General features: G+C 40.6%; 4 protein-coding genes across 4 annotated transcripts; 3 read left to right on the top strand and 1 right to left on the bottom strand.

Annotated features, from left to right (window-relative positions):
- Positions 1-257: 257 nt before the first annotated feature.
- On the top strand, positions 258-10,245 carry map7d2a (MAP7 domain containing 2a). The gene is made up of 17 exons (XM_079566785.1): positions 258-594; positions 1,720-1,812; positions 2,043-2,126; positions 2,195-2,272; positions 3,039-3,202; positions 4,045-4,138; positions 5,322-5,408; positions 5,892-5,983; positions 6,046-6,149; positions 6,241-6,530; positions 6,613-6,760; positions 6,841-7,006; positions 7,092-7,193; positions 7,275-7,325; positions 7,509-7,539; positions 8,327-8,909; positions 9,365-10,245. Exons 1-17 carry the CDS (start codon positions 558-560, stop codon positions 9,621-9,623), a joined length of 2,463 nt encoding a protein of 820 aa, XP_079422911.1. The 5' UTR covers positions 258-557; the 3' UTR covers positions 9,624-10,245.
- Positions 10,246-12,281: 2,036 nt separating this feature from the next.
- LOC306970282 (uncharacterized protein) lies at positions 12,282-16,859 on the top strand. Its single transcript, XM_079566198.1, has 7 exons — positions 12,282-12,400; positions 12,485-13,129; positions 13,408-14,055; positions 15,715-15,812; positions 15,877-16,046; positions 16,140-16,371; positions 16,449-16,859. Exons 1-6 carry the CDS (start codon positions 12,360-12,362, stop codon positions 16,359-16,361), a joined length of 1,824 nt encoding a protein of 607 aa, XP_079422324.1. The 5' UTR covers positions 12,282-12,359; the 3' UTR covers positions 16,362-16,371; positions 16,449-16,859.
- A 405-nt stretch (positions 16,860-17,264) lies between these two features.
- LOC306970470 (uncharacterized protein) lies at positions 17,265-19,728 on the top strand. The gene is made up of 5 exons (XM_079566451.1): positions 17,265-17,359; positions 18,105-18,176; positions 18,260-18,495; positions 19,547-19,610; positions 19,680-19,728. The coding sequence occupies exons 1-5, from the start codon at positions 17,330-17,332 to the stop codon at positions 19,716-19,718; spliced, it is 441 nt and encodes a 146-aa protein (XP_079422577.1). The 5' UTR covers positions 17,265-17,329; the 3' UTR covers positions 19,719-19,728.
- A 438-nt stretch (positions 19,729-20,166) lies between these two features.
- On the bottom strand, positions 20,167-22,641 carry lipia (lipase, member Ia; the record flags this gene model as incomplete). Its single annotated transcript, XM_079566425.1, has 10 exons — positions 22,554-22,641; positions 21,838-22,208; positions 21,647-21,755; positions 21,449-21,550; positions 21,278-21,367; positions 21,024-21,191; positions 20,841-20,930; positions 20,653-20,761; positions 20,332-20,508; positions 20,167-20,251 (listed from the first exon to the last, which is right to left on the bottom strand). Exons 1-10 carry the CDS (start codon positions 22,609-22,611, stop codon positions 20,167-20,169), a joined length of 1,359 nt encoding a protein of 452 aa, XP_079422551.1. The 5' UTR covers positions 22,612-22,641.
- Positions 22,642-23,721: the final 1,080 nt, after the last annotated feature.

A 23,721-nucleotide genomic window follows, 5' to 3' on the forward strand; every position in this document is an offset into this window, starting at 1 on the left:
GGCGGCGCTTCTTTACGGTCGCTTCAGAAACAAAACAATTGTGCACGTGGTGATTTATTTATCCATAAATATGACAATAATATGGGTCACGGTTTTTGAAATCTGATATTATTTATGGTATGTGATCTTTTAAGCATATCAGACTCGATGTTGCAGGCTCTTTATTCTTTTCTCCTTTCATGCGACAAAGCTCAAAATTGCTGATCGCAGTCTTATCCCCTTTTGTAAAGGGTTGCCAATTTCCTTTTCCCCCCTATAACAAGCCATTCATCACATTCACCCTGTGCCCGTGCGCTGCAGTTCGCTCTCTTTACGCAGCGACGCACAGCTCAGTGGGTCGGCGGTAAAGTGATTTTTAGTGCGCAGCGCAGCATCCTCTCTGCAATAGCCCCAGCTTCTCTCCTCTCCATCATCTGACGCTATTGACCTTCGCAGTATCGGGCTCATTTGTGTCTGGTTGATGGGGTTTCTTTCCGTGGGCGCCGCGTTAGCTCACTGTGTTGTGAAACGGATAGCTGCACTGGAATCACCGCAGATCGTTCTTTATGTAAACTACGATGGCGACAACAACAACCGCATCCTCTTCGAATCCAGGTAAATCCGAAACATGAGCATTGTTAGTGTTGTTTTTACGTTGCATTTCTGAAGATATTTAAAGCCAGCATCCGGCGCAAATTAAATCAGGCTATAGAAAGAATACTCGCTTTTCTTTCGAATGGATCAATGTGCCTAATCATTTTTGAATAGTCAGGCTATGGCTACGTAGAAAACTGTCAAGTCCATAAATATGAAAAGGAACGAATTGTGTCTTTGGTGATCACAGCTTTATGACTAGTCTGTCATTAAAAAAAGGCTGAACCAAGGAGTTTGTTTGGAAGTCTTTATGAATGGGAAAGGACTAGGAATGGATCTGACCTGTCTGAGACTCTGAGAACAAGGTTTCATTAAGTCCACACCCTGACTGAGGAGTCATGATGAGCCAATAATCAAAGCTACCAGTGCATTAAAGCTCAAACCACATTTATTGCTTTATCACCCCTTTCTTTCTTTCTTTCTTTCTTTCTTTCTTTCTTTCTTTCTTTCTTTCTTTCTTTCTTTCTTTCTTTCTTTCTTTCTTTCTTTCTTTCTTAAGCTAATGAATGAAAATGTAAAAATTAATAAATACAATGATTACACATTTCTGGATATAATATGGAATAATTGTTCATAGTTTTTCAGCACAGCCAATAATTCCATGCAGTGCACAAAGCTGTTCATTCAGGCATTTCGCTAAAGTCCGGGATTTGAGAGCACAATTAGCCCACACTGCCATACTCAAAACAGGATAAGTCACTTGATTAGGCAAAGCTACTTACTTGCACAAATACAAACCAGACCACTGTGTTTTGTTCTAGTTAAGTCCTGGTTTGGACCCTGTTCAGACCTAATGTATTCTGGGTTTCGACCTTAGGTTTGATAACAAGGGCTCTGTTTCTACAAACTCTACAAACAAAAAGAGAAATACTTTTGCTGTTTGCTTTTGTGGATGCTTTGATACTTTTGCTTCAGTAGAACCTTAATCGGATACTTAACTTTCCTGATATTACATTTACTTGAGTAATGAAATTGAGCACTTCTTCCACCACTGACTTTCACAGGCAACGCAACTCGCCTAATTTAAGAATCAAACCCTTTGTTGTTGATGTTAAAAATGTATCACAAATGTTCTGTCTTTGTTAGCGGAGAAGATGACAGCACCCTCAGTCACTCTTCTTCCTGAAAAGAAATCTCCTACAAATGGTCACAGTTCTCCAGCCCAAAGTGGCAAAACTAGTAAGTAGCTCTTCCCCTCTCCCCACTATTGTACAACTGTCCTTGGCTTGGGGCGTGTTGGCATTTAACACTGTGCAGTTTAGTAGCACTGAGCAGATTGCACACCGACTTCCCCTCTGCTGGTAACAAGTCAGCACTACACCACTGCACTGGGCCATAACGTCAGACAGTAATGTAGAGACACCGCTGAGTCTGCTCTCTAACATAGGGTTGTGGTCTTTTTTTTTTAGCTCCATCAAACACAGAGAAGAAGCCACAAATAAATGGCTATGCATCTCCCTCACATGCTCAATCAAACAGCAATAACAAAGCCAGTAAGTGACACTATGCACATTTTAAAGAAATCACTGTAAACTATTTTCTTACATCGGTTTCTTTTCAGTCGTGGAAGGTTATATGAAGACGGATGACAGGGTACGTTTAGCCAAAGAAAGGCGTGAAGAAAGAGAGAGAAGCCTTGGTAAGTCTTCCAATAGGTTACTATACAAAATACACTGCATCATTCTGCCTGTTACAGAATAATCACGCATTTATTTGTTAATTCACTCATTGTGTCATTGTGTAAACAACCACATCTACCTGGATGTTTTAGCTCTCTATTGTTTTGTTGAATCAGAATTTAGCAGAGATACCTGTCATGTCATATTACACTCATGTATAATCTCGCTCTATTGGATCTTGTAAGACGCAGTCACAGACCAAGCACGTGAAGAAGCTTCACACCATTACAGTAAATAGTTAAATTGATCAGTCTGAGCAGCAACCTCCACATGAATCTCAAAATGTCCCTATAATCCAGGGCCAATAATACATAAATTTAATGTGTAAATGTCTGTTCTTGCTGAGACTCTTCCCTGGCGCACAGTCCCTACACCGATAATGTGTCGCGACAGAGTTCACTGATTCCTGTCTCGCTTCAGAGGGCATAAGACATAATAGTCAGCAAAAGTAGGTCTCTCATTCCTCCAGAACCCTGCTCCTATTTTCCTAAGGATTTCGCACTTTACACTCAACTTAGTGTGATATAAATGAACAGTTACTGCCTGATCAAACAAAGGCTAAACCAGGTCTAACCCAGAAATAAACAGAGCTTACAAAATAAATCCAAACTTTTAACATATGAAGTGCTGGTATGAACTAATGCTAAATATAAAACTAGTTTGAGACAACAACTAAAACAGGTCTGGTTCTCCAAACCAATGCAGAGTTTGCCTTATGTGTTTCAGCGGCCAGAGAGCAGATGCTTAAAGAGAAAGAACGTCGTGCCCGACTGCAGTACGAGCGCACAATGGAGGAGCGCTGCCGGCGTCTGGAGGAGCAGAGGCTGCGAGAGGAGCAGCGTCGCACCGCTGTGGAGGAGAAGAGGAAGCAGCAGCTCGAGGAGGACAGGGTCAGGATTTGGGGCAGTCTGCAGGGCTTAGTGCAGACAGCATGTAGTGTTGACTCTGTTTCATTATCGAAGAGATAACAACAGGCATCACAACTCAGGTGGCCTTTGGGGGATCTGCCATAGCTCTTGAGAGTTTACTTTTTAATAAGCTGAACATTTTCTTGCAATTCTTCAAAATACTGTTATTTCTGTTCTTGTGACTCAGTATTTGTATAAAGTATGAATTTGTGACATAATGTGGTTAATCCCCCATAATGAAACAATCTGGGATATCTTTTAAACTGGCTACCCACCAAACAACTGAATACTCTTGAAGTAGCCCTCGGCTCCAAAACATTTGGGGACCCCTGTATTAGAGATAACAATGATCAAGGTATACAGTATTCATACAACCATATACTATATGTTTCAGCCCACGCATTCCTCCCAGCCTCAACTTTACTCCTAATTATTCTTACAAAAAATTGTTAAATGCTTCTTTAGGTTTAGTTTGGGTAGTTTTCTTCTTATTTTAACGAAAATCAACCAGACATTTTTAAAGACGGCCATTCATTGTTGAAACAAAGCTATAGGCTGCATCTTAAGACTCACATTTCGTTTCAGAGCCATTGGAACTTATTTTGGTTATGGGTGCTGAGGGACACGATTTCCCCCCAAAACGTTTTTTCTGTGCTTATTTCCTATTTAATAATATTCATTGCAATACACAAACTATCCACCAGGGGGTGTCCTGCAGCACCCTCAGCACCCTGGGTTCCCATGGCCTTGTTTCATTTACATTACATGCAATTTTTTATCTTGGCTTGTAACTTTAAGACTGAGTCATTTGTGTTGTGATTCAGGAGCGTCTGGAGGCGCTGATGAAAAGGTCTCTGGAGCGCAGTCTGCAGCTGGAGCAGAGAAGCCGGCGATGGGGCAGAGGGTACCCAGGCGCAGGTAGGCGCTGGTCTGCTCTCACACAACAACAGGAATGCTTCTAACAAAAGAATGTAGTTTGCTATTTCCCACATCTAACAGAATGTGAAGGATTGTTGTTTTTCCTTTGCTTTGTTTGCTTGTGTTTTGCATGAGCAGAAATGAAGCTCAAAAGGACAGTTACATACAATACCCTCTGTTGTATGTACTGTTTACCTGTGATCAGACCTGTTTGATAATGGTAAAACAAAGAAAAAGAATCTCACAGTTAAAGCAACCAAATATTTCAGGTTGTATAGGTTACATCTCAAAGTCAACTCAACTCAACTGAAAACATAAACGAATACGCCAGCAATATCAAAAGTGCTCCTACTGCTCAGCTGCACACAAACAGTGCTGTTCTTGCAGTGGCCTATCAAAACAAAGAATTTGGACGAGAACCTAAGGAACAGTATTTTAACCTCATATTTGGCTACCTCTATTCAAAGCAAAGCAGCAATCTCCATGGAAACGAGCTGGTGATGTCCCGCTCCCAGCAAAGTTAGTGAGGTCTGAGCAGAGGTGAGCCTGCTCGCACTAAAACATGTTTTCTAGGCTTTTCATTAATAAAAACAATTTTATGAAAAGACACAAACACGCAAAGGCGAAACCAATTTTCTGGATCAAAAATAAGTAAAATGAAAAAACAAAAAATCTACAGAACTGATTAAGCTTTTTTTTTTGCTGCTTTTTTGTGAACATTTTCAGTTGTGCAGATTTTCCTATGTTTTTTTCATCAGTAAAACAACCCATAATATAATATTGGTTTATTTTATTTATCAGATGAAAAGTTATGCAGTTTAGCTTGTAAAACTTTTCAAAAAGTAGCAATCTGGATCGGGCATTTTTTCTCAATACATTTTGAGTTCAGGACGTCTTGCCTTTTTGACTCAAAAAATAACCTAGTCCCGACTGCTACAATAAGAAAACCTGTGCTACTATGTGACAGGCTTGGATGACCAAAAGCTTGCACAGACACATGTTATTTTTAATAAATAAACATGTCAGATATCAATATAATTCTTCCCCTTCGGAACTAAAACATAAACAACTTTAGTGGCGGCAGAAGCTTTGAATGACTTTCCATCCAGATTGAGATCTGGATGTCGATGCTCAGACATTGTTGATAATGCTTTGTTTGCTCTGCTCCGCCCGCTGCCTTTAGGTGACTGTGAGAATGCCTCTCTCCCCTCCGCTGCCTCCGCCTTTCCCCATGGCATTGCCTCCCCTATTCCTGCTGTCAGCGAATCTGGTAAAGTTATGCCCCATGTCCTGCCCACATGTATCTCCCCCACTTGTTCAGTCGTTTGTTTGCTTTTTGGTCAGGGAAAGGCTGACGGCATGACTTGCATGTTTGACCTAGCTATTTTTTTAATATTTTTTTGCTATGTAGATCAGTGGGGTCTTATCTCTACAAAGCAAGGCATTAAAATTGCTGTGTTTTGACATTGCCTTGGCTTTATTAGCTGTAGTCTTTGATTGTGAATACGACTGGATGGAGAAGCACGTGGGCTTACAGTTTACACTTGGTGGATGCCACACACACTCAACCGGTGTCTCTAAGTTAGAGTGCTACAAAGTAATTAGTTCCACATTTGTGTGCCAATGACTAAGAACCCTATTGTTTCTGCATGCAGAGATATAACAGTTTTCAGTGAGTGACCGTTTGTCCACAGGCTCTGAATCACTTTTGCCTTAGATTTGATTGTTTTCTATGAATCACATGTTGTTACAGCGCCCTGTAGCCCGCACAGATCCCCATATCGCGCAGATCACAGCAGAGTGGTTCTCCAGGGAGGATCTCAGTCCACTCCAAACACTCCTAAAGTGAGTTACACACATGAAATGCACTCAAAAACACAAATTAATGTTGATATTTTGTTTTTTAGAAACAGCGCTTGCGAAAATATAGAAATGCCTCTCCAGGTTATGGCTCCCCCTTGAGAAGATCCAAATCTCCAGCTGCTGTTAACCACACTTCTCCCACACCTAAGTAAGCTCATATTTAATCAACATATTTTGAGTTTTTTTTTTTTTATTACATGGTATGTCATTTTCTATACAATTATCCTGTGTTTGTTCAGGATTGTGTCAAAGATGCACAGTCAGTCACCGAACAGGTTACACCCAAACCAAAACTCTCCAAGTAGAAATCCACCAAATCTTCCCAGCAAAGCAGAAGACAAGCCCACAAAAGTCTCCAGAACTGACAGCCCACAGCGGAGAGCTCAACCCGAAAGACACAGTGCAGACCCCAAAACTAAATGTGGGCCCGCTCAAACTATAAAAGTAAACATGATCGAAAAGTATCACTCTCCTGAAAGAAGAAGCCAAGGGGCCACGCCACATGTCCAGGAGGGAGAAAAGAAAAAAGGTGGGTCACTTTCTTTTATGTATCGCAAATTTCTATATTTTACAACAAAGACCATGATTGAAATTGTATCTATATTATTTAGACACAACCCTAGGTACATCCTCTGGGAAGATAGCACCAGGTATGACCAATGAGGAGGAGGCCACGAGGCTGTTAGCTGAGCGTCGCCGTTTGGCTCGTGCTCTGAAAGAACATGAGGAAAAAAAGAGAGCAGAGGAAAGAGAGGCAAAGTAGGACACTTTAAAACGTCAAATACACTTTGTTACTGACGAACGTTTCCCTGACTTTAGTGTTCTAATCTGACACACAGGGTGAAAGAGGAACAGCTGAAGAAGCCGATAGCACAACCACAAGAAGCAAAGGTTGAGACTCACAAAGAAGAAATCACAAACGTTGCAAATCTTGTGCCAAAAAATGAAAACACTGAGAAACAGGCAAATGGAGAAAATGGGCAGCCGAATCAAAATGGCAAAGAGGTAAACATGACACATATGCAGTGCACATGTGAGAGGCTTCAAATACAACACGGATTAAATAAGTATGCTTTGACTTTAATTAAAGGAGAAAGCTAAAGCACTGACACCTGAAGAAGCAAGACGCCAGCAGCAAGAGCGAGATCTGCAGAAGCAACAAGAGGAGGAGGAAAGACAGCTTCGCAAAAAGGTTTTTCAAGACTGCGACACAGATAACCGTTAGTCTTAGTAATTCAAATGTCAAAGCAATAAATGTCTGTCTTTTCTACAGAGAATTGAAGAAATCATGAAGCGAACTCGTAAAGGCGAAGGGGACTTGAAGGTACCATAAAAGACGTGACATGTGTGCACGTCTGCCTTCTTCTCCTTCCTCAATCCCTTTTTGTGATATATATTTTTGAATCAGATTTTTATTAAATGTACTGGTTTTGCCTTTTCTAATTATTCATTAAATTTGAGGATTGCTGAGCCTTTTAGTTTGGTGTGACTGTGTTCATGTTTGGAGCAGGTGGAGGAGAGTGCCGGCACAGACACAGGTCAGTGGGTCGCTCGCTTTTTGGTCTGCAGCCGTCCCATGCCGTTTCCACTTTGCTCCGTTTCGCTCACTTTTGTTCTGAAGCATCTTATTCCAGTCCTACTTTGTTGCTTTTTGAAACTGTATTGAGACATTAGTCATAGCATTTCTTTTGAGTTTTTACCAAGTTTTGTTTCATATTAATTATGATTTGCTTTCAAATTGATTTTGCTCATGTTTGCAGTGCCTGGTTAAACACATTTATTCTCTTGGTCTTTGCATTCTATACAAGGTCTGACTTAACTTTACCTGCACACCTTGGAGAAAGAGTGCATTTTCCTTTGCATTCATGAATATATGATTAGGAACGCTGTTTCCTGACCCTTAACATGACACTGAATGGCCTACATGTAAATCAAAGCAAAGCAAAGTTTGGGATTATATTGCATTTGCAATGATTTCAAGAGAAGCCAAGAGGATAAAGACTGATTTCTTACTATAAAGCTGTTTGTACTTCCTCCCAGCCCTATGCATGTGCCATGCAGCTAGTAGCTACATGCCTGGAGTATGGTGCAGTGTCCAAAGAACTGCTGCTGAGTGGACATGATGAGAGCTGTGCATTGGGAGCTGAAGTAAAATTAGCTGCTCTTGAAATCGCCCTTGGAAGAATCTATTGAGCTTGCCCCTTGGGACAGAGCTCTATGCAGCATGAGCGAACCTACCTGCTGTTAATGCTAAACTCAATATTGTAGAGGAGGTGTTGAACATGGCCAGAGGTATGGACATTTGTGGTGTTGTATTCTCTACAGGGGAAACATCGGTGACTGTTGATGGAAAAGTGAATGAACAGTCAGACAAAAAAGAGGTTGAGGTGCAGAGCAAAAGTGAAAGCAAAACTGTTGTTCACACTGTGATGGTGAAACAGGGACTGACTGCTCCTAACAAAGAAAATCTCCTAAATGTGAAAACCGCCTATGCAACTATTCCCAAAGTGGATACCCAAACGCCGGAGGAGACTAAGCAATCCCAAGACAGTAAAAACTCTATTCCAAAGAAAGATATGGATCAAATTAATCAGAGCAATGCAAATGTTAAAATCACAAACCAAATTAAGAAAGAATCTACTGAGACAGTTGAAAGGGAAAGCAGCAGAGAGTTGGTGAACGGAGCTGTGAAAAGTGAATCTCTGAAGTGCACCATCACTGAAGCAAACAGACTGCAAACTCTGTTTGTGTCAAAGACTGAGGCCAAAAGTGTGTCCCAGGACAGAGTGACTAAAACCTCGGTGGCACAACTCTCTTTGGGACTGCTCACTCCCCCAGTCATCAAGCTTGCACCTCTGGAAGTGTCTGGGACAGGCTCTGGCGATGAGGTGCAGTCAATGGAAGTCAGGTAAGTCAATGTTGTAGGCCCTGAGTTAAAATAGAAAGTGTTTTCAGAACTTCTTTTAATTTTTCGGGCAACAGTGACTCAAATGGTTGAGCGTGTGGTCTTATAACCCAAGTTCAAATCCAGTTTCTTGCAGATGCACACTGCTGTTGTGCCATTGGGCAAGACACCTTTAGTGCGTGTGAATGTAGTGTGTGAGTGTCAGTGGTTGGTGGTGGTCGGAGAGACAAATGGCAGCTATAATTATAGTTTGCTGTATAAAATGAATGATAAATGCAATATTTGGTGTCTTTAAGTGTTATAAAAAGCGATACACAAGACAGATGCATTACAAATTATATGATGTAGCAGTACTATGTGATAATTTCAATGAACTGCCTTCATAATAACAAAGGAAGTGAGTATTTCCTTTACTGTTTACAGGCATATACAATGACAACTATTGTGTTGTGTTTCAGCCCAGTGTCGAAGGAAGAACTCATCTCAATCCCAGAGTTTTCTCCAGTCAGTGATACTCTGAACAGCGCCTTAAATAACAGCAAGGCACTTGAAGACTTGATGGATCTGACAGGAAGTGTGACCTACCCACGTCTGTCCCCTCAGAACCCTATTGGGGATTGTAACCAAAATCTAATCCACGGTGTGGTCAGCCCTGTGTCAGATTCAAAACTGGTTGGAAAGTCACCTCCATCTCCAAATAAACTCACTGTTAAGTAGTTATCTGATATGCTTATCTTCTCACTATGTCTAAACTAGTTCATCTACAAATAAGTGTAGGATACTGTGCTGCTTTCCTCATAGGAGTTGAGCCATACTGGTTGGTGTTATCAACCAATGCTACAAATATGTCTCGAGTCGAGGATGAACCCATTATAGCATTAAAATATAATAATATATGTTAATCTAGTCAGGGCAAGAAGAGACTAAACATCAAGTTTTTATTATTATTTTTATTATTATTATTAATATTAATATTATGGTTATTATTACTATTATAATGAGAAAGCACTTAAGATGTCCTAGTTGCCTTACACTGCAATATTTATAGTGCATGATCAAAATGTTCAATATTTGCCATAAATGCGCATGCAGGACTTGATTCCCTGCTACTGGAATAGTTGGAAAGGTAATTTAGTTCAAACCAGAAGCCAAAATTGCAAAAACTCTCCAAGGCACCAGAAAAGCGAAGCATCACTGGTGCAAACAAACTCTGCTGTAACATTTAGACAGGTAAGCTTTGGATCAAATGTTATTATTATTACATTATTTATACTTTGTAACAGAGGTAATGGAGAAGATTAAGTATTTACTCACGTAAGAGTAACGTTACTATAAAATAATTGTACTCCTACTAAAAAAAATAGTAACACTACTAGCAGTGAAATACTTCATGAGTACTGAGTAAGTGAAACTGATGAGCGTAAAATTCCTATTTTTTTGTGTTGATTTATCTGAACAGACAAAGCTACAATTATAAGATAAGAAGACACAATATAAAAAAAAGTGTTTATTTTTTCATTTTCAGATGCCCAAAGCAAAACAGATTGAAATTGAAATTAATTAAACTGATTCATTTCTGATGTAAATATGAAGCTTTTGTCACACAAAAAGTTACTCCTGTGGTATAGTGCATTCCTAACAGAGGTGGGTAGAGTAGCCAAAATATTTACTCAAGTAAGAGTAACATTATTTTTGAAATCATCTAACTGTGACCGAAATTATTACTCAAGTAAGAGTAAAAAAATGTACCAGTGGAAAATGCTGCTTGAATACTGTGATACTGAGTAATTTCTTGAGCGTTTACTCTGATTTACGATTCAGTAGTGACATAAATTATGAAAAAAAAAGGTGAAAATCCTAGTATTTCCAAAGAAAATACCAGATAAATATCCAAAAATATTTTACAGTACATGAAACACAAACTACATCTATTTTATGTGTCAACATGAAGCTTTAGCCACTTAAAGATTTACTCACTGTGGAATGAGTAACTATCTTAAGTTACGAGTAGTCTACTTTATTGTACTAGTACTCAAGTAGAAGTAAAAAGTACCATATGGTGAAACTACTCTAAGAAGTACAATTTCTTCAAAAAGTTCCTCAAGTACATGTATACTAATTGAGTAAATGTAACTGAGTACTACTTGCCTCTAACTCCAAACAAGCATTTTCTGAGGGTATGCGCTTGCATCAGTGTTATTCTAAATGGAATCAAATCAAAGAATATAAATGTATTATTTGTTATTATTGACTTAATCTTATTTTTATGGCATCATATCCACATGCTCTATGCATCCGTTATGACTATATTTAACATAGTTTAAGCAAGGAGTGAAGCAGCCCTTATCATGTTTGCGTCATTCAAGACCTCGCATAAATGTATTGTTGTATAAATATGCTGTGTAAGTCCACTAAAAAACAGCATTTGTGCCGTATTATTTCATGATATAGCCCTTTTGTGCATGATTAGCACAGTCACAATTGAGAAAAATAAAATGTATTCTGGCACGGTTAAGTGTTTGTCTGGTTTTTGTCTTTGTCACAACAGTTCACTTTTAGGTTTTTGTGTGTTAGATAAACAAAATGCAGTTCAGCTGCCGAGCCGACAGGGGGCGCATGTTCAGTTTAATACTGAGAGTCGGTCGTTCAGTGGCATTCCACGAAGAAGAGCAGTTGGAGTCGTTTGCTTTGCAGTTGCAAGCGCACGGCTCTCGGTAGATTTTGGTTTTCGGTAAGTTTTCTTCTTTTATGTATTAGTTATTTTCTCAGGTTTTGCGGTACTCGGTGTCTGAAATCTGAGTTTATCTTTTGGCTGAGACAGTATGATGTTTGTTTTCGGTTTCGGTTGATTGCAGTGTTGTAGGCCCATCCTTTAAAATGGAGCCCAACGATCTTAAGTTTAATTCAACCACGATTGATTACGTGTCTCTTGAAACAAAACAGTTACGCATGTATTTCGTGAACATGCTACAGCGATTTGTACTTGACATCTGAGACTAGTTCAGTTGTTATTTGAGCGTATTCTCAAATTTGCCAAAAATAGATCAGTGTGCTAGCTAGCTTTACCCAAATGCGTCACGGCATGTGGCCTTCTTTCTCTCGGAGCTGCTGACACGGCGCACTACGATATTTTAAGTGGAAATAATGTGGCCACTTTGTTAATATCATTTAGACGGCACAAAATTATCCTCACTGGAACGCGCTGTTCTATTGTTATCGGATCTGTTCGGACTTTTAACCTCATCCTTTTGATAACACAGGCTGTTCTCTGCTTGAGATATCTGTATATACGCGCGTGTGTGTGTATACAGCATATACAGTGTGTGTATATACTTAGGTAGTTTTGCCTTTGTGTAACTGGAAGTTTCGTTTTATTTAGAAGTACATGTACAAGATTCATTTACTAATTATTTGAACGTGTTTGTATGCAGCCTCCGAGCGTATTTGCCAAAGATGGTACGCCCACATTATGGACCCCCACATCTAAAGCCCAGGTACATTTTCATTTATATTAGCATCCATTCAATGTTTTCAAACATGAAATAATATATTTAAAACCGATGTGTTGTTGTTTTCAGACCCTATAGAGATTACAATGAAGTGGGATCATCAAGTGACAGTAATTACAGATCACGAAGAGACGACCATGGCTTTCATGGGAAGCCTCCTCCAGCTCACTGGAAAGATTCCAGAGGTAGAGGTCGCCCCCCTATGGTGAGAAGAGACCCCCCTGTGGGGGAGCATAGGGAGTCCCGTTTCAACAACTGGAGGTCTTCAAATGAGGATTCCTATCACTCCTACTCCTCCAAATCTGAGCCACATCATCAGAGGAGACCCTCTCCTTCGAGGTCAAACCGGTCCCCCCATGGCCAGCATCACTCCCGCAGTCCTGCACACAGAGGCCCACCTTTCCACAGTCACTCCCCTGGTCACAGGCCACCATCACCAAGGCATTTTCACAGCCACCCGGATGACAGGAGGCCCGGCCCCCCACCACCCTTCAGAGGATCATTTAGAGGGTCATTTAGAGGATCATTCAGAGGAAAAAGACACCCAGGTTTTTCTCACCCAGAGCCGAGGAGTCGAGACCCACCTGCGAGCTACAGTCCAAGAGAAAGACCCTATGAGCCCTCACACGGGAAGCGTTGGAACGGGGCAGGAGCGTTTTCTCATTCACACAATGAGAAGAGTCCCAGAGAGTTTCATGGCAGAGGTCCAGAGAGGTACAGAAGTAATGCTGGGGCTCAGGCTGGGTAAAAGTATTAAGCTGGCCCACGAGTCTTGATTGTTTATGATATTTCTTCCCTGTCCCAACATTTAATGCTGAAGGGTTAATGGGGGATGATGATTGCAGTAGTGGCAAATCTGTGCTCTTCAAAATTTACTCCTGCTAATTCATTGTGTCATGACATAATAAGAGGGTGGTTGGTTAAAGTTCCACTTCCCAATAACATGGCTACGGAGCTACCAATGTAACATGTCTGTGTCTGTGGATATGCAGGTGGTCCGCTGAACAAGACCCCAGGCGGCAGCGTGGTCCAATGGAGAGGCAGCACAGTAGAGAGCGGGCTCACGATGCCCATCCTCACCCACCTCCATACAGAAGCCCATCATGGAAAGGGGCACCACCACAGTCACCCTCCCGCGAGAGACATATGATGGAGCCACGCAAGAGGAGAATATCAGATGTCCACCATCACCATTCAGACCATGCCATGGAGCATGGCGACCCAAAATACCCCAGAAGAGAGAGACCGCAGCCCCTGAACATGCCAAGACCTCTGGGTGCCAGGCCCTTTGGAAGCAGGCCATTTGGTCCCAGACCTTTTGGTGTTAGACCGTTTGGTCTTCGGCCTTTGTCTCTCAGAGACAGAAGTTTCCTGATCAAGAGCAGACAAATGAGAACGGAGTCTCTTATGAAGCTGAGATTACCACCATCAGTCAGAGCCAGAGCCAGTTTCAGCTCTGTCCTTGCTTTGAGAAAGAAGAGATTCGAGTCCGGTGCCGCGCCCTTGAGAAATCAGGAGCAGAGAGAAGAAAAACCCAAACAGTCTCCCACCAAGGCAGAAAGCAATTCAAGCCATTCCTCATCGAGCTCAGACTCTGCAAAAGAACAGGTGGAGTCTCGCCGATCCGTGAACTCGCACAGGTACGGTATTTCCCTATTAGCTCTGTCCGCAGGGGCTTGATGGTGGTTGAAAAGAAAGAATGAAAAATGGAAATATTTGGGCTTTGTGTGCCACATTGAAAGATGAAAATGTGAAAATGCCTCATTACGACGCTGTCCGTATTTGAATATTGAATGAAGTGGAATGAGCAGAAGTTCAATATGTGCAGAAAGTCTGTTAAGAAAACTAATATTAACTGGATGGTGAGATGCAAAGTATGGAGGAATAATTTACTCACTGCTGCAGAAGAGTGCGTTTCTTTTGACCTGGACCGGATATCAACCATTACCAGAACCTGAATCAATAAGATACAAGTATGGGTAAAAACAGGAGCTTCAACACGAAATAAAAACGTGTAAAAGAGGTGTTACTGTGGAAACCAACATCTTGTGAGATGACAGAAAATGGATAAAGCAATGAAGACTTGAGGCACAGAAGAAGATTCATTTACTTTGTTGAATTGATCACACTTAGAATCACCTTGTAAATTTACTTGACAAAACAATACCAGCAGAACTCCTCATTTGACAAATTTGGTAGAACAAAATTAAATATTGCTGCTCTACTCAAAATTGTACCCTCTTGACAAATTCAAAGAGAATCAGAAAGAGATGTGCATGTTGATGGTTCTGAAAACATGTAATAGAGACCGCATGATTGCATTGATGAAGCCACGGCTCGATGACCAAGACAAGCTCTGGACATGGATAAGGGAAATGCAAGGCCAACGTGGATCTTCGGCCACATGTGGATGCATCTGGATGAAGTTTCCACTGATCGGTTGACGCCTGTGACCTCTGTCTCCAAAGTGGCTCCTGTTGCTGTATGAAATGTTGGGGTGACGATGTTAAGAACCATACCACATCAAGAAGCATATATGGTATTACATTCTGTGCAATATATACCAGAGGGCAACGCTGTAATGGACTCAAAAAATACAGAACATCCTCTCGATATCTAGCATGATATGAAGCGCTGGAAGAGACGAAAAGCATTTGAAGAACAAGGCTGTGTGCATTTAAGGTCTCCTATTTTGTCAGATGTGGTTAAACAACTGAATATTCAGACAAATCATAGTCCAGGCTAGAAAGAATTGTGCACGTCAGTGGTCTGGTTATGAGCTGGTTACATGAACAGGCCATGTGTTAAATACAAAAGCCTCAGCTGCCCAAGGCGACCCGAATGGTATGCATTTCTTCAGTGATTAACATGAAAAATCAAGACTGAGGCGATTTTATCTGCATGAACCAAAGTCTACATTAACAAGAAGAAAGTAAAGAACATCCAAATACTACCTGACCTTCAATAACTTGCCTTGGAATCAAGTGTGGGATCACATGGGAAACTGGTTAATAAAGGAGGATGTGAAGAATTGTGGCATGATCTAGATGTAACAATCGTACACGCCCTTGAAGAATTACTACTATAAACGTACGGGAAGAAAGTTGAGGGTACAAAAGTAGGATCAGGAGCAAGGACAGTCCATGGTTTTGTAAGTACCCAAGTATGATGTGTCTTTATTTGCCTGCTTTGCTGAAGAGTTTATGGATGTCCTGATTATTTTCCTTGACTTTTGTGAATTGAAAAGAAATAAAAAATATTAGGAAATGCTCATTAACATTGGTTTGGTCTCTTCTCAGATCCTCGCCACCAAAGAAAGATGATCTTGTTGTTTTGTCCCATTGGGATTCCTCTTCAAAAGACCACTCTCCTTCACGTGATTATAACTCAAAAAATGGTAGGTAAAATAATCTTATAGTGAGAAATGAAAAACAAACCTCTAATTTCACTATGCGTTGCAGAAAGGAGTTCAGGAGCAGAGAGCTCATCAACAAGCCAAATCAATAAGCCACATTTTACACGGTCATTTGAGAACCGTAACCGGGACTTTCCGGATCGGAGACCAGACAGTACTGATGGGTTCTTCAGAAAACCTTTCCGTGGGGGCCCAAGAAGGCCTGGCCCACCAATGGTGTGTGCCACCGCTTCATTGTGTTAATTATTTTACAACTGTGGGTCAGCAAATTTGTGAAAATTTACATATCAACGTCTTTGATTTTTCCAGGACCGGTTTACGGCAAATAATTTCCAGAGACCGGCATTCAGAAAAAGTCTAAGTATTGTGTCCAAATATCGCAACATGAGAGTGATGCGTCAGCGTGGATCGTACAGCCGTGGATCGTACACCCGTGGATCGTACAGCCGCGGATCGTATAGCCGCGGATCGTACAGCCGCGGATCGTATAGTCGTGGTCCGTACACCCGTGGTCCTGAGCAGCGATGGTGAACCCCTTAGGGTAAGTCAGATTAGAGGTTAAACATGTTTACATCCATATCATACACTGACATTTAGGGCACCTTTTGTGTATTACAGGTCCCGGTGACAAGCCCGAAAAGGAACCCTCTGCAGTGAACATTTTTAAATTTCCTACCTGTAAATAAAAGTCCAGATAATGTGTTTGAGTATATCTTTTTAAAGACTGCTATGCGTTCATTTTTGTTTGACAGTGCGAACTATGCCCATTCTGTAACACTGTCCACTTTTTTATTTGATCTACACTACATTTGTTACATTGTTTGTAATAGCTTTGACAGTGTTTATTTTACATGGGTATGGTGCTTAGCAACGTGTTTCTGTTAGCAGCTATGATCCGACATTTTTAGGGCCATATCTGTTAAAGTCTTGGCGCAACCCAGCCCCCCAAAAGAACAAAAACTCAAATATATATATATATTTAAAAGAAAATCTCCTTTTGTGCATTCTTGTGAGTCGTTGACAAACATTACATTTGTGTCTTTATGAATAAACAATTGTGGAGAAGAAAAAGGTTCTGGTCTCATCATTAGTGACATGTTTTTTTCTGAATATTATGAATCTTAAGTCACAGTGTAACAAAATCCAATTCAGTTTGCGAATCGTCATACTTCACCTTGAGCGACTGTTCTGTATCTTCTAGTCCTATTTAGACTGACATCTTTCGTCCTTCACCTCGTTCAGACAGACATTTCCCTCTGAAGCACTGTTTGCTTCTATTCTAAACTTAGCCGTGACAGCACCACTTCAACACAGTCTTACAGTGTGGTACAATGGAGGGTGTCGAGTTTCCTCACACGGGACAGTTTCTCTCCGGCAAAGCTGCAAAAACAAGGTGAGATCCTCATACTCGGCTTGTTATAATCTGTTAATTGGGTTACTTGGGAGAACTAGATGATATAGTCTGCTGTCATAGTGTATTGGTATGTTGGTTCTCTGCAATGGCTACACAAACAGCACCTGTCATTGAAGTAAAATTGTCTCTTCATTAGTACAATATAGCCTACTGTTGACTGTTTTGTTGGACACAATTAGTCCATGTGGCCATAGTTTTGGAGGCCCCTCTTTGCAGGATTTATGTCTTATTCTGCCAGTATCTTCCCCACTCAGTCCTCCTGTGTGTCTTGATGGGCAACTATAGTTCAGTTCTCATTCCTGGTAAGTCACAGCTGTAACCTTTCAGCTGAAAGGAGCTGGGGAACCTACACTGAAATGTCACTCTTATTTTCAAAGATACAGAAGAATTTGAGTCCATTGTGTCTCTAGTGACAGAGAAGGCGAATGAGCCCAGCAGTTTATTGTCCGCGCTGCAGACTATGGGAAGTATTCTGTGCAAATTAATATAACATGATTGCCATAACTCCACATAGTCACTCAGCTGCAGCCCTTTTGTCACTTCTCACTTGGTTGTGCCATGTAATAAGTGTGCAGTAACAAAACGCTTTTACAAGTTTTGCTTTGGCCAATGTGTCCTTGGGATAATTTTAACTGTTCAGGCTGGCTCAGTCGACCATAGCTCTATGTAACACAAGATAACATGGTTCTTGCACCTTAAAGGGGTGATGGGTCCCTAAGATTCAGTATCAATCATTAACTTAATGCTAAAAACATTACTCTTCTCACCCTCCATCCTCTGGTTCTTGCTTTGACTTTCTACATAGCTGTAGAATATTTGACGTTGATAAAAATCAGAAATCTTGAACCCATGACCTATAGGTGAATATGGAGTCGGAAAGAGAAGAAAAAAACAATGAAGATGATGCTTCAAGTAAGGAAACATCTGGAACTGTAAGTCAAACCTCACAGCTTTCAGCATCCTGTAATATTTATTTATTTTTTCTGCAATTAACATTTCTTTGTAAATTTACCAGTCTTTATCAGCAGCATCAAGTGAAGAGCCCTGTGCCTCCAGTTCAGACACCCTCTCCACTCTGCTTCCAAAAGCCCTGTCCGCAATCCTTCATCACACAATGCCCCCTGGACACAACACTGACCATCCCACCAGCGAACACTCTGCAACACACGCACATCCCTCAAACGTTGAACAGCTGCAGTCAGAGCTCACCATCCTGAGAGGGCAGTTCGAACAGATGAAGGCTCAACACAAGTAAGAAATATTCTGTATAGTATAATGACAGTAATATAATAATGTAATGTGGCACTGTCTTTGTGAGTAGCTTTGGATTCTCATTCTCCGATCAGCACATCTTACTATAACATCTCACTGATCTTTTCACAATCGAATCAAACTTTATTTATAAAGCAACACAAAGGGTTTTACACATTAAAAAACTCCAACCTCCACTTATACAATTCATGACAATAAACACATGCATACTCCCCCCATCCCCTAAACTCACTCACTCATGGACACCCACACAGGTTAAAATAATGGACATGAGGATTAGGCATCCAAAAGTATTGAATGAAATGTGCAGTGGGAAGAGTCTGGGGTGAAAGGATTACAGATTACTTGAGTTGGTTGGGATTGTGCATGTTATTGTACACAGGAGACATGCATGTAAACTACACACCGCACCAGATTGTAGTCATGGGCTAATTTCCATATGTTGTCCTGCTTTTGCACACACAAACACACTCTCATTCATCCTGGCACATATTTCTAGTGGTGGGGGAAACCGGAAAACACAGAGGAAATCAGTGCCAGCATAGGGTGAACATGGAAACCCCATGCAGAAAGGCCCGACTCAGCCCGGGAATTGAACCCGGGTCCCTCTTGTAGTTAGTTTGTAACCACTGCGCCACAACCACGCTGCCCATTTTTGCACAGCCGTCTGACTAATATTGAGCACATAAAATAATGTGGAAAATTGTGATACTTCTTACAAATACAACACAAGAATTATCAAACAGATGCTTCTAAAGGTTCAAGAAATATTTTTTTGTCACTAATCGATTCACAGCAGAAAGAGTATTTTCTCTGTCTTTATACACATACGCATGCTCTTAATATTCATCGAGTTGCCTATAAGTGAAGTATAATGTTACTTCAATGTACTTAAGTAAATGTAATCAATTATAACTTCTGGAAAAGATAGCATAATATTACATCAAGTGAATAAATGAGAGAATCTGAGTGCATCAATGAATTGTTCACTGACCATTCTTCAAACATTATGATGTGTTGTTTTCTCCAGTAAAGAAATAAAACTGCTAATGAACGAGCTGGATGAGGAGAAGAGGATTCGCTTGACTCTGCAGGTGCGCAATGCACAGTGATGCACATGTTTACTTTAACGCTGACTGTAGCTGCTGTTTCTCTTTGTTTAGATGGAGATCAAACGCATAAAGAAGCATCTGTCAAAATAAAACATGACTAACCAGAAAAAGGATTTGTTGCATTGTTCGGTATTCCTCTGCACCAAGAAATTGGTTTTATCCTACTGTTCTAACATATTTTATCTTTATCCTTCTATGTATCTTCTGTATAGTAATGCCTGTAATATAACACACATATTTGTCAGTTGCATCTGTATATAATGGCAAAAAGTAAAGTTATTTTGTCATATGAGTGTTGCTCCTCTTCAATAAGGACAAAAGCGAATACACAGACACACATTTTATTTTTGGCACTGGTTGAAACAGATGTTATGTATAAAACATACACTAGAAAAATATATATTATCTCAAAAAACAAAACAAAACTGTACATAAAATATTCACTGTATCTGAAAGTATACACTGTATGATTGGATTGTCCTGCAGTCCAATTTGATTTCCTGGTTAAGGCCCTAATGGACTCCTGTCGGTGTGATGTTTAGAAGTCTGTGTCCTCACAAGGGATAGGCCTGAATGTCTTCTTTTGGTTTTCCTCAAGAATAAAATCATATCGGCACAGAGAGCTGAGACAGAAAAATAAAAAAGGAACACATTTATTTAAAACTTTAAAAAATTTAGCTGAACTTGTATAATAAATATGCACCTTTCGTTGGTCTCTATGGGAGTCAGTCTTAGTCTCAGAACACGGACCTTATAGAGAGGCTTGAAGACGTTTCCAGTGGTGAAAGTCAAAGAAACCTTGTTCACAGGGGATTCAGGGTCTGTATCAAAATGAGCCAACATCCTGGTCTCTGTGAACTTCTTGAACCTTGATGCTCGACTACAACACAAAAATATATGCAGTAGTTAAAAGCGCTTTGAGAAACTTGTGGCACAGGCTTGGAACGTGCAGTGTAAGCCATCATTAAAATGAATAATTATTGTATGCAGCATAGGGTTAGTAGTGGGGAAAAAAACAACTTACTGGTCAATGGTTGCCACCGCCTCTTTACTGGTACCATAAAGTTTAATGGTAATATATCCAAAACGTACTTCTTGGTTCCATGTCACTATATCAACCCTGTAGCTTGTCACTAAGAAAGGACATGAAATAAAAAATAAAAGAAACTACCGTAAATGTATAGGTATAAATAAATACTGTTTTATACTCACTGCAGAATGGCGACTGAGGATTTGTTTTGAAGTAAGCTTTACTTTGCTGCATTCTTTTAATGGCATCTTTCTTCTCTATAGTCTCATAACCTGAATTGAACAGGCACAAAAAACACTTGTTAATGAACCGCACATTGTATTGAATAAGAAGAAGAAGAAAAAAAAGAAAGACAATCTACCAACCAAATATGGGACATCCATCAGGCCCGAACTGTTCACAGTTCAAGCACTTGCCATCCAGAAAGTCTCTGTATGAGCTACAGGGGTATGCCCTGATCGGACAGGTCCCCTTTAAAGACTCCATGTAGAGAAACACTGACCTCTGGTGGTCACATTTGAAATAAGCCCCTCCTTGTGAAGGTTTGAATAGAATAAAATTAATCGACAAACCACATTAAGGAACTGAAAATGTGACGTCCATAAATGTGTGTATTTACCAGAAAAGACAGTGGGTGGACAGCCTGGCTGGTCTGTGCCTCCATTGGCATAAAAATCGATATGGCCCACAGCCTCTCTGAAGCCAAGAGCTGAAAACACAGTTTTAAACCACAATTGTTTTGTTAAAAATACAATATGATATGATTAAGGGCTCTGAAATGCAGGCTGACCATCTATGTCTGTGTGCAGCGCATCAACAAACTGAGCGTCAGTCGGATCCAGCCTGTGCTCTAGTGATGTGCCTGTGAACAGAGGTCCTGCTGGATCTAAAGCTGTAATCAACACAACAGAGACACAATGATCAACACTTAAGTGCACTCTCTTTTCTTCAATATCATTATTTCATTTTGTACCATCTACTATCACACCTGTTATTCTGCCAATCGACGAATTGAATTGTGCTCCAATGAAGCCTGATACATGTGCCCCGAGACTGACTCCAATCAGGTGAATAGAGCTGAGAGACACACCACTATTCTGAAAACATGAAAACACTGTCAAACAAAAGCATGTACAGTAATAACCCCTTGTCAGGAAAAACGGTTCAGTCCGAGTTTACCTCCATAACTTTGACAAACGCGGTGAGGTTTTCTCCAGCTTTGAGCGTGTTCTGCTTTGCCTTAAAATAATTGACATTGGCTGCCCCTCTGTTCCAATCCACGACAACGAGGTTCATGTCTTGTCTTTCCAGTAGCAGCTGAGTGAGTTCGCCGAGCCAGGCCGGGGGGGAGCCGGTGGGACGGAACCCATGAATGATGAAGGTGGTCGGACGGGATGCGTTGAACTGAGGCGTGGCCGATAGGTTTGTGTGGGACATCCGAAGACCACAAGACACATTTTCTCTGGTGTAGAGCAGAAGCTTGACCTTGAGGCTTGTTCCAATAAAGGCATGCCTAAAATCCAAGTCGGTAAACTCTTCACACTTCAAGGCTGTAAATAGAAAATAAAACATACCACTGAGTTGGCAAATGAATAATCATTCCATACATTTTACAGTAATATTGAAATGCATAATGCTTTTTTTTTATTTTCCAACTCCTCAAACACAACACACAAAAATCAAGACAACAGTTCAGGGGTTTTCCTTTTGATTTTTAAGATCAAAATAACCCCAGCCTTTCGTCACATCCCTCGAACAACTTCATGAGAATTTTCACTTCTGCAAACATGAGAACTGCATTTCCAGGAATACAGTTTCCTTTTTAGCGCATTTTAGGCGGGGAAAGATCTGACAGTAAGCTGAAACTATGTGCTTAACTATGCATCGTGACTTACCTTTGCATATTTGAACAGTTATCAGCAGCACAGGTGTCAAATATTGCCACAGGAACATGCTTTACAAACACAGGACGGAATTTCTCTGGAAGGACACAATAGAAAAGTCAACAGTAGCAAAGGAATATAGAGTAGGTGAGACAACGACTGTACAGGCAATGCAGACATACGGTAGCTGGTAAGAAATGGCTGGTTAAGAAAGGTTAACAAGTAATTAATTTAGCTACATATTAGTCTTTGTGTGGTTTGCAACAATCCTCAAGCAGCCTTTCAAATGCATTAACTCTACACAACAATGAGTGTCCTTTAAGTCAGTCATAATGTAAAAGGGCCACATAAGTTTGCAAAAGGAAACCCTCACTGTATGTTTGAGACACACGAGCAATTGAATATGAAAAAGAAATTCTGTTGCTTTGTTTTAAGACTGGGCGATCTCAATAATCGTCATGTGACTTTTTAAATGGACATAGCCATACTTTTGTGACAGAAACAGCTCCTAGTTTATCAATCAAAGTTTATTTGTATAGCACCTTACAACAACACAAGGAAGACCAAAGTGCTTCACAGACAGATAAAACAATATTGAAAAAATCAATCAATCAAATAAGTGCGATCTAAGTCTTAAAAGCTAGTTTGAAGAGATGTGTCTTCAATCTAGACTTAAAGAGGGACAGCTCAGTGAGAACACGCAGACTGAGGGGCAGGCTGTTCCACAGTTTTGGCTCTACAACCCTGAAAGAACGATCGCCTCACTGTTTGTACCGTGACCTGGGCACGTCCAGAACCATTTGATCGGCAGACCGGAGAGCTCTGCTGGGGCGATGCACGGTCACCAACTCAGTCAGATATAACGGAGCGAGACCGTGGAGGGCTTTAAAAACAAACATTAAAATTTTGAAATCAATCCTAAAACGGACTGGGGGCCAGTTTAGTCGTTTTGATGAGGCAATAGGCCTAGAAGATTTTCGTGCGTTAAATTAACCTGGAGGAAAGCATTTGTTTTTGCTTGAGCTGAGGTTCGTATGAAAGATATGTGAAAGTTCGTGAATCGGCTACAGGTATTTGAATCGAAAATCGAGATAGAGCGACAAAGAAAATCGCGATACATTTTTTGCGATATCGCACTTTGTTTGAGTAAAATATCTACAAATCCTGTGATAAACTGATC

Source organism: Gobius niger (genome assembly GCF_951799975.1).
Source record: "Gobius niger genome assembly, chromosome: 11".
Lineage (NCBI taxonomy): Eukaryota > Metazoa > Chordata > Actinopteri > Gobiiformes > Gobiidae > Gobius > Gobius niger.

Bases quoted from the DNA above. Each gene is read 5' to 3' on its own strand.
- map7d2a (XM_079566785.1), top strand. From the start codon at position 558: ATGGCGACAACAACAACCGCATCCTCTTCGAATCCAG. The intron at 1,813-2,042 runs GTAAGTAGCTCT...TTTTTTTTTTAG, and splicing joins AGCCCAAAGTGGCAAAACTA to CTCCATCAAACACAGAGAAG. The intron at 5,984-6,045 runs GTGAGTTACACA...TTTGTTTTTTAG, and splicing joins CCACTCCAAACACTCCTAAA to AAACAGCGCTTGCGAAAATA.
- LOC306970282 (XM_079566198.1), top strand. From the start codon at position 12,360: ATGGTACGCCCACATTATGGACCCCCACATCTAAAGCCCAG. The intron at 14,056-15,714 runs GTACGGTATTTC...GTCTCTTCTCAG, and splicing joins CGATCCGTGAACTCGCACAG to ATCCTCGCCACCAAAGAAAG. The intron at 15,813-15,876 runs GTAGGTAAAATA...TATGCGTTGCAG, and splicing joins TGATTATAACTCAAAAAATG to AAAGGAGTTCAGGAGCAGAG.
- LOC306970470 (XM_079566451.1), top strand. From the start codon at position 17,330: ATGGCTACACAAACAGCACCTGTCATTGAA. The intron at 17,360-18,104 runs GTAAAATTGTCT...CATGACCTATAG, and splicing joins AAACAGCACCTGTCATTGAA to GTGAATATGGAGTCGGAAAG. The intron at 18,177-18,259 runs GTAAGTCAAACC...TAAATTTACCAG, and splicing joins GTAAGGAAACATCTGGAACT to TCTTTATCAGCAGCATCAAG.